The sequence below is a fragment of the Gallinula chloropus genome (genome assembly GCF_964237585.1).
Source record: "Gallinula chloropus genome assembly, chromosome: 8".
In the NCBI taxonomy this organism is placed as follows: domain Eukaryota; kingdom Metazoa; phylum Chordata; class Aves; order Gruiformes; family Rallidae; genus Gallinula; species Gallinula chloropus.
This window is the reverse complement of record NC_140093.1, coordinates 28,457,917-28,471,914: the sequence shown is the minus strand read 5'-3', so window position 1 is coordinate 28,471,914 and position 13,998 is coordinate 28,457,917. Positions and strand designations below refer to the sequence as shown.

Genomic DNA, 13,998 nt, shown 5'->3' with positions numbered 1-13,998 from the left:
GTTTGCAGATGACACTAAGCTGGGAGGAAGTGTTGATCTGCCTGAGGGTAGGGAGGCTCTTCAGAGGGATCTGAACAGACTGGACTGATGAGCTGAGACCAACGGGATGAAGTTTAACGTGGCCAAGTGCAGAGTGCTGCACATGGGACAGAACAACCCCATGCAGCGCTACAGGCAGAGAAGGGCCTGGGGGTGTTGGGTGACTGCCAACTGAACGTGAGCCAGCAGTGTGCCCAGGAGGCCAGGAAGGCCAACGACATTGGTGAGGCTGCACCTCGAGTGCTGTGTGCAGTTCTGGGCTCCTCACCATAAGAAGGACATTGAGGTCCTGGAACATGTCCAGAGAAGGGTAATGAGGCTGGGGAAGAGGCTGGAGGGCAAATCCTATGAGGAGTGGGTGAAGGAGCTGTGGGTGTTCAGCCTGGAGAAGAGGAGGCTGAGGGGAGACCTCACCACCTACACTGACCTGACAGAAGGGTGCAGAGAGGTGGGTGATGGTCTCTTCAGCCAGGGGACAGGAGATGGGTCAAGGGGAAATGGCCTCAAGCTGCCCCAGGGCAAGGTCAGATCAGATGTTAGAAAGAATTTTGTACTGAAAGAGTTGTCAGGGCCTGGAACAGGCTGCCCAGGGAGGGGGTTGAGTCAACTTCCCTGGATGTGTTCAAAAAAAAGGTGGATAAGGTACATAGGGATATGGCTTAGCTTAGGACAGAAACAGTTGGACTTGATCATCTTGATGGTCTTAATGGTCTTTTCCAACCTTGTGATTCTCTGATTCTTTTTAATGTTTTCATAAATGACCAGACAACTGGACTAGAGGGTGTCTTAAGTACATTTGCATGTGACACCAAATTGGGAGGAGCTTTTGACTCTGCTGAGCGTGGAGAAGCCTTGCAGAGACCTGGACAGATCAGAGAGCTGGGCAGTCACCAACACCATGGAGTTTAACAAGGGCAAGCACCAGATCCTTCACCTGGGAAGGGGCAGCTCTGGCTGCGCATACAGACTGGGGGGTCAGACACTGGAGGGATTTGGGGGTCTTGGTCGACAGCAAGTTAAACATGAGCCAGCAGTGTGCCCAGGCAGCCAGGAGGGCCAAGCGTATCCTGGGGTGCATCAAGCATGGCTTTGCCAGCAGGTCCAGGGAGAGGATTGTCTTGCTCTACACTGTCCTGGCGCAGCCTCACCTGAAGTGCTGGGTGCAGTTTTGGGCACCACAGTACAAGTGGGACATGAGAATATTGGAAAGTGTCCAGAGGAGGACAATGAGGATGAAGAATCTGCAGGGGAAGTCTCATGGGGAGAGGCTGAAGTCCCTTGGTTTGTTCAGGCTGGAGAAAAGGAGGCTCAGGGGAGACCTCATTGCAGTCTGTGGCATCCTGAGGAGGGGGAGCGAAGGAGCAGGTGGTGATCTCTCTTTGGTGGCCAGTGATAGAACCTGAGGGAACAGCATGAAGCTGTAGCAGGGGAGGTTTAGGCTAGATATTAGGGAGAGATTCTTTGTTGAAAGGGTGGTCGGGCCCTGGAACAGCCTCCCCAAGGAAGTGGTCACAGCGCTGAGCTTGACCAAGTTCAAGAAGCATCTGGATGACGCACTCAGTCCTGTGCTCTGACTTGGCTGGCCCTGTGTGGAGCCAGGAGTTGGACTTGATGATCCTTATGGGTCCCTTTCAACTCAGGAGATTGTAGGATTCTATGACCATGACTGAAATCACCACTTAGCAGTGGATCTGCACACCAGCACTTGGGGTTGCTCTCTAGATTTCCCTTCCCCTTGGACCATTCAGACACCTCTCAACCATCCAGCTGCTGCTCTGAGTTTCAGGGAGTTAAACCCTTGCCTTTCTGGCAGTTGTCTGACTCATTCTCTTGTCTTTAGCCAACTCTTGAGTTGTGGGGATTTCACAGTCTCCTTGCTCACTAGAATTCTCTCACAGGGTTAAGCTTTGTGGCAGGTGAACCTCATTGGTGGCAGATTGCACTTGGCACAGAGTGAGGAGTGTTTAATTTAATGGTGAAGCTTGTCAGGTTTCTTCTGTTGGTGGGAAAATAACTGCCTCTGTGCTGCCTGTATGCAGCCAGTTCTCTAAGGAAAGCAGGGGAGCAGGTATAGATGGGCTGTAAAGCCCCACTGTGGAGTGCAGCAGAGAGACCTGTAAGGACAAGGGATGCAAGTCCCAGTTGGCTGGTGAGAGTCATGATGGGCTTGTGGAGATGTGCAACAAGGTTTTCCCCACTGTGCCAGACCTCAAGGGTCCATTTTTCTGAACAGTCCAGACCTCTTTAGGAGGCAACCTGGACCAATCTCAGTCAGAGGTTATCACCTCTCCTCTAAAGTGAAAATAATAACCTACACCCTTAAAAAGAAATCAATTTTACTATGAAATCCCTTTGAAACAGCTTCAATGATCTGTACATCTCTTGAAGACTTGAAGATAATTACATGAAGAGACATAGCTCGTTAGGGCTTCCTTTTTATTTTTAATGATCCCTGGGGTGCATCTGGTGCTGAGTCCTTGAAGCTCAGGTACTGAGAGGAATTTACACAAAAAACTCCATGTCAAAAGCAGAAGCCAAAGTACCCTGAAGTATTAATGAGTCCCGCTGAGAGCCATTGCTGGCTGAGCCTCCCCAGGGACTCGTTAGAACAGGTAATTGGAGGCCATGTTGGCTGGTAGGCAAAGGCAATGTACAAGCAGCTGAGATGCTGAGCAAGACCTGGATTAGTTTGATGAAGCAGAAAGGCCAAGCCCTGTCACAGAGCCCTCAGGCATTGCTCAGGCTCTTCCTGGGTCAGCGCAGGGTGTGTAATGCTGAGGGAAGAACAACAGGATGAGAGTTTCTCCTAGTTGTAGGTCCAAAGCCCAGCTAGAAATTCATCTGTCCTCCATTTAAATAAAAGAAAGACTAAGGAGACACTCCATCCCCTATCAGACTCAGAAGAAAACATCGTTGAAAGATGAGAACAAAGCTGAAGTGCTTAATGAAATCTTTGCCACTGTCTTTAGTAATAGGAGCAGTTGTACAGAGAGAATCCAATTCCCTGAGCTAGGAGACAGGGACAGGGAGCAGAATGACTACACCTCAATCCAGGAGGAGGTAGTCCTGCTGCGCCACAGAGATGTGCAGTGATCTGTGGGGCTGAATGGGATGCACCCAAGGGTGCTGAAAATCTGGCAAGGGGGGTTCACCAAGCCACTTTCCATCAGTCCTGGATGACTGGAGAGGTACCAGAAGACTGGAAATCAGTCAATATACCCCCCTATATAAGGAGGAACAGGAGGATGGTCAGGGAAATTACAGGCCTCATAGTTTGACTTTAGTCCCAGAGAAGCTGATGGAGCAGATCATCCTGAGCAGCATTATGCAGTTCATGAAGAACCCCCAGGTGATCAGGCCCAGTCAGCCTGGGTTCATAAGGGCAGGTCCTGTTTGACCCACTGGATCTCCCTCTATGACATGGTGACCTGCTTCCTGGACAAGGGAAGGGCTCTGGATGTTGTCTACCTTGACTTTAGCATGGCCTTGGACACAGTTTTCCAGAACTTTCTCTTAGAGAAGCTCACTGCTTGTGGCTTCGAAACAGTGGTGGTTGAGCCCCCAGTCAATGGCTGAGCACCACATGCTGCTCGCTCACTCCTGGAGGAGAAACAGACAGAGCCTCTGTGGGTTGGGATAAGGACAGTTTACTGACAAAAGCACCATAAAAAGGGAGCAATATCAGCCCAAATTGCACTCACACCCAGTGACAGCACAGAGAGTACCTGACAAACCCAACAATAACAGAGTGCTGCACCATGCCACGACCACCCCTCCCCAGCCAGCCCCTTCAACAGGGAAATTATGTCAGTGTGCTGATTTTGGCTGGGATGGAGTTAATTTCTTTTCTAATAGAGGGTGGAATGTTGTGTTTGGGAACTGGGATGGGAGCAGTGCTGATGATAACACCCTGATGTTTCTGGTTGTTGCCAAGCAATCAAGGACTTTTCAGATGTTCCCATTTCCCTACCAAGGAGAAGGAAGGGGACACAGCCAGCACAGGTGACCCAAGCTGGCCAAAGGGTGTATTCCATGCCAATTACATCATGCTCAGCACAAAAGAGGGGGCTGGTGGGAGGAGGAGGAGGCAGCTCCAGGACGTGCAGTTTTTGGGGGACGGTCGGGTTCCGGGATGGCTCTGGGCTGCACGGCCTGAGTTGTGGGTTCAGTGAGAAACTGCATTGTGTATCACCAGTTTCAGATATTTTGCTACAAAGTCCTGTTATTGTTATATCTCTCTTTCTGATATTCTAGTAAACTATCCTTATCCAACCTGCAGGGTTTTGTTTCCATGGTTTTGTTGTTTTTTCCCTTTCCATTCCCTCCCCTCCCACTCCCCTCATAACTTCCCCCACCACCACCTTTTAAAAAGCAAGCGACTGTGTGGTGCTTGGCTCTTAGCTGGGGCAAAACCACACCTACTAAAATCCAAAACAAATATATTCTTAAAACATGAAAATTCTTATATTGAAGTTATATTAATTGTCTCTTAAGCTGCATCGACATGAATCTATTCAACATTATTACACTTCATTGAATCACCAGGGCCAGCAATACAATGAAGAAGATGATCAGTTGGTTGCTGCTTAGAAACATCCAGTCATCAGTTTCCACATGGCATCCTTGAGCTCCTGGTTCCTCATGCTGTAGATGAGGGGGTTGACTGCTGGTGGAACAACCATGCAAAGAAATACCTCTACCAGGTTAAGTGGTCTGTGGAGACTGAACAAGGGGCAATGGCTTCAAGTTGGAGAATAGCAGGTTCAACACCAAATGGAGAAGAAACTTTCACAGTGAGGGTGAGGGAGCCCTGGGACAGGCTGCCCAGGGGGGTTGTGGAATCTCCTTTGCTGGAGATATTCAAGACCTCTCTGGACACCGACCTGTGCAATCTGTCCTAGAGAGCTGCTTTGGCAGGGGGGTTGGACTGGATGATCTCTGGAGATCCCTTCCAACTCCAATTCTGTGAATCAGTGAATCTGTAAATAGGGAGAAGACTGAGGGGCTCTTCTGGTAGGCAAACATGTCAGTGCTGACAAAGAAGGAGTCCACTCCCAGGTAAGGAAGGTATGTGGAAAAGGCTCTGTACCATCCCTACTCCAAGGGGATCCTCAGCACAGTCCTGAAGATCTGCACATAGGACACCACGATGAACACAAAACACCCAAAAGCCAAAAAAGGACAGACCACAATCTCCCTGAGTGAGGCCCATAAGCAAGAAAGCTTGAGGATCTGGGGGATTTCACAGAAGAACTGGTCAGCAGCATTGCCATGGCAGAGGGGCAGTGACAATGTACTGGCTGTGACAATATATTTATTAAGGAATTAATAATTATCTGCTGCTTTTTGCTGTCAGAGAAAAGAGTGACAATCTAGAAGGAACTTAGCAGACAATAAGATCACTGATGTAGTGGGAGAAGGTCCTCCCAGCCCCACAGGTGAGATTCCCTTGCAGAACATGCAGAAGACCATGGTGAATGAGGCTGTTCCCCCTCAGCCCATGCTGGATGTGATTCTGCATGTAGAACAGTGATTCTACATGCAGCCTGTAGATGTCACCACGCTCAGGCAGGTACAGACACCTGAAGGAGGCTGTGACCTCACAGGAAGCCTGTGCTGGAGCAGGTTTGCTGGCAGGGCTGTGGAGGATCCAAACTAGAGGAGTCTGTTGCTGAAGGACAGCACCCCATTAAAGTGACCCACCCTGGAGCAGTTGGTGATGATCTGAAGCTGTGTGAGAAGAACTTGGAGGGGTTCGTGCAGGACTGTCTCCCATGGGTGGGACCCAATGCTTGACCAAGTGGAGACTGTGAGGAGTCCTCTCATGAGGGAGAAGGAGCAGCCGAGACAATGTGTGATGAACTGACCCCAATGCCCATTCTCCTGTGCTGCTCAGTGAGAGGAAGGAGAGAATTAGACAGTGAAAGGGACCCTGGGAAAAACAGGGAGGGATGGTTGTGGGTGTCTTAATTATTTATTTTCTTTCTCTTTCCTCTGCTCTCTTTGATTGGGTAATGAATTATACTGGTTTATTGAGAGAAATTCAGGACAGTGACATCTGCATGATCTCTCCCCGTCCTTATCTTGACCTTTCATTACATCTTCTTTCCCTTATGCAGCAGAGGAAGGGGAGTGATAGAGCAGCTTTGGTGAGCACCTGGGTCAAACCACTTCAACAAGAGGTTGAAGAGGAACAAGTCCATGGGCATGTGGAGTCACTGGTCGTAGGCTACAGTAAGGATCATGACACTCTTGCCCAGAAGAGCAGCCAGGTAGATGCCCAGGAAGAGCCAGAAGTGCAGGAGCTGCAGCTCCCATGTGTCTGCAAAGGGCAGGAGGAGGAACTGGCTGATGGAGCTGCTGCTGGAAATCTGCTGCCTCTGGGTATGGAAAAGTGTTTTCCGAAGTAAAAGACAGGAGTGAGGAGAGATTTACAAAAAGGAAAACTACAATCCTGATTTGTCTCTCAAACTCCCAGGTGTGCATGAGCAGCAGCAGCCTCTGGCATGGGCTCCCAAAGAGTCGTTCCTGGTCTTCAGTTATGGGTACAGGTGAATGGGGGTGACACACAGTTTCCATCAGATGAGGCTCACTCGCATGGAGAAGGGAGTATGACAACTTGCCTCCACTCCCAATAATTCCCATGGCAGCTGAGACCAGCAGCTCCCAGACAGAAGGAGCCTATTTGTGCCACCAAAACTCTAGCAAGTGGAATACCAGCACTGGTGGGTTTGTGGTAGCCATAGGTCACAGCTGCTTCTCCTTCCAGCCCCAGGGCTGCAAAGCAAGGATGAGGGGTCTGGAGTGACTCTCACAGGGGGAAGAGTCGCTACCTGGGGGTCCAGTCTTATATGAGAACAAGGAAAGGTGAATGTCCTACCCAGATCTGGTTTGATCAGGAGAAACAACTCTGCTGGACACAAGCGTTTCTCCCCAGCCAAGGGAGGGAAATTCAGTAAAGACATACTGTCCTTCCAAGGCGTTTCCTTGGAGCTCCAGGGACACCACCCAGGAGACTATGGGGAATGGAGAATGTGATATATTCGCCTGCTCCTCTGCTGTGAGCTGGGCTGGGCTCCTGGGATGGAGGGAGCTCACTGCAACCTGGCATCACTAACAAGAGACAGTTTTGCCCAGGAGCAGCTCCACTGCCAAGCGCACAGGGCTGGGGACACTGCCTGTTAGGTACCGAGGGGAGACCTGTGAGGCTGAGAGAGCTGATGGATGCTGAGAGCTCACTGGAGGAGAAATCTCCACAGCAGTCCCTGGTATGTCTGTGGGTGCAGGGCAGTGCAGGTTCTGTTCCTGGAGGGATCGCCTAAAGCTGGGACATGGGGTAGTGTGTGGGGTCTGTCAGGAGGACAGTTTCTCTATAGGACAGGAAAGTGCTGCCTGGAAGGGATGTCCTTCTGCCCCATCAGAGGGACAGGGCAGGACAGCTGTCTTCTCCTGGGCATGGCTGCAGAGGTGTGAAGCAGCGTGTGCACCCAGGGGTGCCCAGGGCTGTCCTTGTGAGCAGGGTCCCTGTGCCATTGGGGCTATGTGCTGGGGCAGGGACTCTGCTGCTGCCAGGGTCAGCACTCAGCCTGGCTTGTGGGCTTTCCACAGGGATAGAGAAGGACCTGTGGGATGAAGGAGTGACCCAGGGTAGAGCAGCGTAACGTCCTTCTACAGTAAGACAGAGCTGCCTGGGTCAGCTTTGCTCCCAGCTCCAGCTGATCCTTGAGAAAATCCAAAGGGAATTTGAAGAACAACATCAAGGAAGCATTTTTGTGTCAGGCAGAGTCTTTGCTTTGACTTTTCCTCTCCTGTGGGCTGTGCTGACTGTGGTGTATTAGAACTAATTTCTCCCCTCAACAATGTCCACATCAGAGGATTTCCTGATCCCTGCACATACAGAGGTTCCCCAGGGCAGTGGCATGATACCAGGAGGGGTCTGCAGAGCAGAGCTGAGCGCAGGGCAGGTTGGATGAGGTCTGTGAGCACAGAGCAGGAGGTGACATGGGCAGAGAGAAGCAGCTGCAGGGAAAGCTCCAGGCAGCGGAGACGTTGGCTAGAGGGCGAAACAAGGAGCTGCTCCCAGGAATGCCATGGCAGTGGGGATTTGGGACGTCCTTGATATCTCCCCAAGTGCAGACACTGATATTCTACAGGAACACGAGGATGTCATCACAGAACGCCCAGCACAGGGCAGCTGAGTCCAAGGCTGCTGGACAGAGCATCTCTCCCCACTCTGCACTCAGGGGAAGGTTTCACTGGCACTGCAGCAGCAATGTCAGGCAGTTCTGACAGAAGAAACACTCCTCAGCTGCAGCTAGGAGGAAAGCAAATCTCCAAAGCTCTGATCTTCTGTAGGTTAAAACCGAAGTGACAGTGCTGAAAAGCTCATTCCTATCCACAGGGGGTTTAGTCTGAGATCACACCATCCTTCTATTTACTGACTGCTGCCAGGCAGGACTAAGTTCTCCAGAGCCCACAGCTGACCCTCCCAAAGCCAGCACAAAAAGGACCTGCCAAAAGTCCTCCTGAATACAGAGAGTCAATGGGAATTGGAAGAGGTTTTCCTCCAAGATGAGTTCCCTAACGTCTCACTGTGCCTTTTCCTCCTCTGACAGGTCTGCACACTTGACAGCAGGAGATGTCCAACAGCAGCTCCATCAGCCAGTTTCTCCTCCTGGCCTTTGCAGACACACCGGAGCTGCAGCTCCTGCACTTCTGGCTCTTCCTGGGCATCTACCTGGCTGCTCTCCTGAGCAATGGCCTCCTCATCATCACCATAGCCTGTGACCACCACCTCCACACCCCCATGTACTTCTTCCTCCTCAACCTCTCTGTTCTTGACTTTAGCTGCATCTCAACCACTGTTCCCAAAACCATGGCCAATTCCTTGTGGGACTCCAGGGCCATTTCCTACACAGGATGTGTGGCTCAAATATTTTTCTTTGTATTTTTGTTCTCATCAGAGTTTTCCCTTCTCACTGTCATGGCCTATGACCGCTACGTTGCCATCTGCCACCCCCTGCACTACGGGACCCTCCTGGGCAGCAGAGCTTGTGTCCACATGGCAGCAGCTGCCTGGGCCAGTGGGTTTCTCAATTCTGTGCTGCACACAGTCAGTACATTTTCACTACCCCTCTGCCATGGCAATGCTGTTGACCAGTTCTTCTGTGAAATCCCCCAGATCCTCAAGCTCTCCTGCTCAGATGCCTACCTCAGGGAAACTGGAGTTGTTGTGTTCAGTTGCTGTTTAGTTTTTGGGTGTTTTGTGTTCATTGTGGTGTCCTATGTGCAGATCTTCAGGGCTGTGCTGAGGATCCCCTCGCAGCAGGGACGGCACAAAGCCTTTTCCACGTGCCTCCCTCACCTGGCCGTGGTTTCCCTGTTTACCAGCACTGTCGTGTTTGCCCATCTGAAGCCTCCCTTTCTCTCCTCCCTATTTCTGGACCTGGTAGTGGCAATTCTTTACTGCGTGTTTCCACCAGCAGTCAACCCCCTCATCTACAGCATGAGGAACCAGGAGCTCAAGGATGCCATGTGGAAACTGATGACTGGACGTTTCAAGCAGCAATAAACTGCTCATATAAGCAACAATGTAGTCTCTATTTAGTAATTTTAATTTTTTGAAGTATTTTTTCCTTTTAGATGTTATAATTAGTGCACATTAGTCCTATTCCTAAAACAGTATCTCTATTTCTTCTCTGCTCCAGACACTTCAAAATGACAATGTATGCAATGTATTTTTTTTTTTTTTTAAATTCACAAGACCTCTTCATCTCCTGAATCATTTGTCTACTTGTCTGGAATGGCAGTGCTTTCCCACAAGGACAGAATGGGAATTGCCAGGATTGGTACCCACATCAGCAGAAGAAATACTCACATTCCCCTGTACCTGTCTTACCTCCAGTCTGTCTCTTTCATCTCCCACATCATGCAGGTGTTTCCACCTCGCCTGATGATGTGGCCATGCCTAAGGACAGCTTTTCAGCAGACCAGATGGATGGATCCTCACTGAATTCCACCTCCACTTCCTCTTTGGTCATTCAGATGCTGCTCGGTCTCCAGTTCCTGCTTTGACATTCAGAGAGTTGGAAAACATCCCATCTTTCAGATGTCTAATGAACTGTTCTTTCAGAAGGTCAGGGTGTTGATAAGTGACCTTTCTATGTACCTGATTAAATCTGTTCTGGGAGAGAATCTCCTCTGAAAGCTGACCCCCTTCACAGGCTGCTTGGCCGTAGCAGGCAGCTGAGGAGAGAGATTTCATGGTTATTAAACTGTGTCATGTTTAACTGCTGTTTGTTGTCAGAGAAATCTGTCTGTGCCTGTGAGCACAGATGATGCCAGAAAAAGTGTTGGGAGTCCCAGGAGGCCAGTGAGGGAACTGCTGGGCTTGGGGAAGAGCAAGGTTCTCCATACAGGGTTGGATCTGAAGATACTTCTATTCCTGCCTGTCCAGATCTCCCCAGGAGACCTCTGGACCAGCCCCCGTTGCAGCATGCTGCTGAACTTTCTTCCATGGTCTCAGATACGACAGAAACATTTTTTCCTATGAAAAAATCCTCCATTGTGAAACTCCTTTGAAATTTTCATCACTCAAATAAAACCTCTCCAATTAGTCATACAAGTCTTACTTTTTTTAATTAAAATGTGTTGAAGAGCCATGGTTGTAAGGGATTTCTGAATGTTAATGAGCCCCATGGTGTGTTTGCTTCTGAGTCCACAGACCTCAAAATATGAAAAGGAGACTCGAGAAACCTCTGAAGAATTTAAGTCAGGAGTAATGCCCAAAGTACCTTGAAGCATTAACAGGCCCCACTGGCAACCATTCCTGACAAAGCCTCCCCATGGGCTGGTTAGAGCAGACAACTGGAGGCCATGAGGACAAACACAGGCACAACACAGGCAGCTCTGATGCTGAGGACACCCTGGCTGGGTCTAATGAAGCAGAAATGCCAAGTGCTGAACCCCAGGCCCTGGGCAGGGAGATCCTGACCCCCACCAGTGTCTCAGGGCTCTTCCTTGGGATGTGGGGAGTGTGACATCAAGGGAAGGACAGGGGTATGAAACATGGAGGCCTACCCTGGGGTGGGTGCAAGGAGGCAATGATGCTCCATCGCCACGAGGACAATGTGTCTCCTCTGAGGCCTCTGTGGCAGGGCCATCAGCCATAGCCAAAGGGGTAAAGACCTCGTTTCTCTCAGGCCCTTTCAGCCTGTCCAGCACCCTCGGCCATCTGTACCACAGTCCATCCTATAGTTCCCCACACCTGTGCCTGTTTCCCTGCAGGTACCTTATCCCTTTCCCGACCATGTTCTCACCCCATGATGTCCCTGCCTGCACTGCTGTGTCTCCACACTTGCCAGCTGTTCCCACAAACACACAGCCACCAGCTCATCCACACTTCCTCAAAGTGACATTTGGCACCACAGCACTGCCCTCAGAATGACATTTCTTTATCCTCACGTCCACTCTGACCTTCAAAGCTGCAGTTTCACGTGGACTTCCATCCTGATGTTCTTTCCCTGTAGCACAAAGAGGGCTGCCCTCAGGCTGCACTTCCCCAGGCTAAAGAAGCCCCGGGTCTCTCAGCCTCTCCACACAAGACCCCTCACTGTATCTGGTCTGACTTTCTGTGACCACACCAGGGTTTCTCCACTTTCCTCCAGACCGTGGAGCCCCACACTGGGACTGGCTGCTCCAGACTGGGCCACACCGGTGCTGAGTCCACATGGACCAGAACAGCCCTTGTCTGCGTGGCCACGTTCCTCCCAGTGCAGCCCAATGTGCTGTTCAGCACCTCTGACTGCTATGGCATCCCCTGGAATAACCAAATTCTTCTCCCTGCAGCCTGTTCTTCACCCGTCATGTCTGAGCCTGTCTTGATGTGGGGGTGTTGTGCTGGAACCTTTTGTCATGGTTTCATTCCAGCCAAGAGCTGGACATCAAGAGGCCACGTTCTCTCTAGAAGGAGGATGTGGGGTGGGAGGGATTGGAGACAGGGGGAAGGGAGGGAAATGAAAACAAAAAGATAGTAAAACATACAACACTGGTGATGCCCAGTGCAGTTTCTCACCAAACCACACAGCTCAGGCTGTACAGGTCAGAGCCCTGTGCTCCTCCCCTCCACCAGCCCCCTTTATGCTGAGCTTGATGGAATTGGCACGGAATACCCTCCTTGGCCAATTTTGGGTCACCTGTGAAGGTTTATCAAGGTCTTTTTAAAGGGAAACTCCATCTTTTTAATGGTCCACATGTGCTTGCAGGTGTCTCTCCAACTTGTGATGCCTCCAATGAAATGCCAGCAATAGGTGTTAAGAGACCCTGGGACTCCATTGCTGGACGTTCAGCATGTTCGATGTTGGACTATGGAAGAGCCAGAAAATGACATCTGGCACTGTTAGGACTGTTCCCTTGGCTGGGAATTCATGAGCCTCAAGGTTTATGGGCTGCTTGTGCACTCCTGGGGAGGTTTCAGGCCAGGAACATCTGCCATCCCTCACACCTTTTGCTTGGGACGTACTGCTGGACGATTAACAGTTTGGAAGGTGGGCGCTGGTATAGCTGGAATATATAGCACCATATTCCTACCCTGAACCTTCCCTTTTACCCCCAAAATTCCCTTATATCCACCCCCAGAACCTTTTTACAACATCCCGACACCCCTCCCATCACCTATGGGTGACCCCACAATTAACCCTCCCAGCACACCTGGTGGATCCCCAAAACCTAATTACCCCCACCCCTTCATTTTCACCTCCAAATCCCCTCATTTCTCACCCAAACACTTCTCTACACCCTCCAGACGCCCTCCCTTCTGCAATCATGGTTGCCCCACACACCTTCATCCTGCGCCCCAGCCCACCCTCAATCCTTCCCAGGCACCCTGGCAGGCACCCCCCACCCCCCTGTATTTCCATTGGCCTCCTTCTCCCCCCAAAGAAATCCCACTCATACCCCCCCCCAGCACTGCCTACGCCACCCCCAGGCTCCCTCCAGAACCCACGGGTGCCCCCCCACTCACTCCCTAGCACTGTGTTAAACTCACAGCACCACTGCTGGCCCCCCAACACCCCCAAAAACACCAAACCTCTTCCTTTCCTCCTCAAATAACTCCATATTTCCCCCAGCACCCTCTATGCCCCCTGCTGCAATGCCCCTTGGACCACCTTTGGGTTCAGCCTCTACCCACTTAACCTCCACTCCAAACCCAATATTAAAGATACACAGTGACCCTGGTTGCCCCCAAAACCCTCTGGAAAGCCCACACCCCACCCTTCCCACCCAAAATCCTCCCATGGCCCCCGCAGCACTACTCTACATCCCCCATGCACCAACCCTACAGCACTAAGGGTTCCCCCAGCACAACTTATGCATCTTTAGCCAAGCATTAACAGCCCAGAAAACTCTATACCCCCAGCCCCATATTACTCACCCAAACCCCTTCCTTTTCAACTTCAAATTCCACCATATCCCCCCCCAGCATCCCACTTCAACCCCTAAACCCCCCAGCAACATTAAGTGTCCTCCCTCCCTCTCCAGCCCTATCTTAACCCCCAATCACACTGATGTTCCCAAACACCATATTATCACCCCAAACCCTGCTGTAGCAGAGGGGAAATATGGTGCTGAGGGGGTGTGCAAGTAAGTGCTTGGCAGGAGAAAGGTCTCTTTTATGTTAGTGCTGAGATCAGCCATGTTCAGTCTCGTATTGGACGTGTCTTGCTTTGCCTCATCCTTCTTCCACTGACTCGTTTTGCTCCTGGGAATGAGCTGTAGGTCCTGCGTCCGGTTATCTGCAGACAGGGAAGGGACTGGCATGGATAGAAGTAAAGCAGGTGTGTGAATAGCAGCCACACAGAGGAAAAGGGATGAGGACAAAAAGTCCTTTGTCCTTCACGGTAAAAAGCCCAACGCCAGCCCCACCCCCTGATAAAGCAAGGAAATGGGAATAGCACTCCT

The 13,998-nt window shown here is 50.8% G+C and overlaps 1 protein-coding gene across 1 annotated transcript; it reads left to right on the top strand.

The window, feature by feature from the left end:
* Positions 1-8,677: 8,677 nt before the first annotated feature.
* LOC311194490 (olfactory receptor 14A16-like) lies at positions 8,678-9,610 on the top strand (the record flags this gene model as incomplete). The annotated part of the gene is made up of 1 exon (XM_084267596.1): positions 8,678-9,610. One exon carries the CDS (start codon positions 8,678-8,680, stop codon positions 9,608-9,610), a length of 933 nt encoding a protein of 310 aa, XP_084123722.1.
* Positions 9,611-13,998: the final 4,388 nt, after the last annotated feature.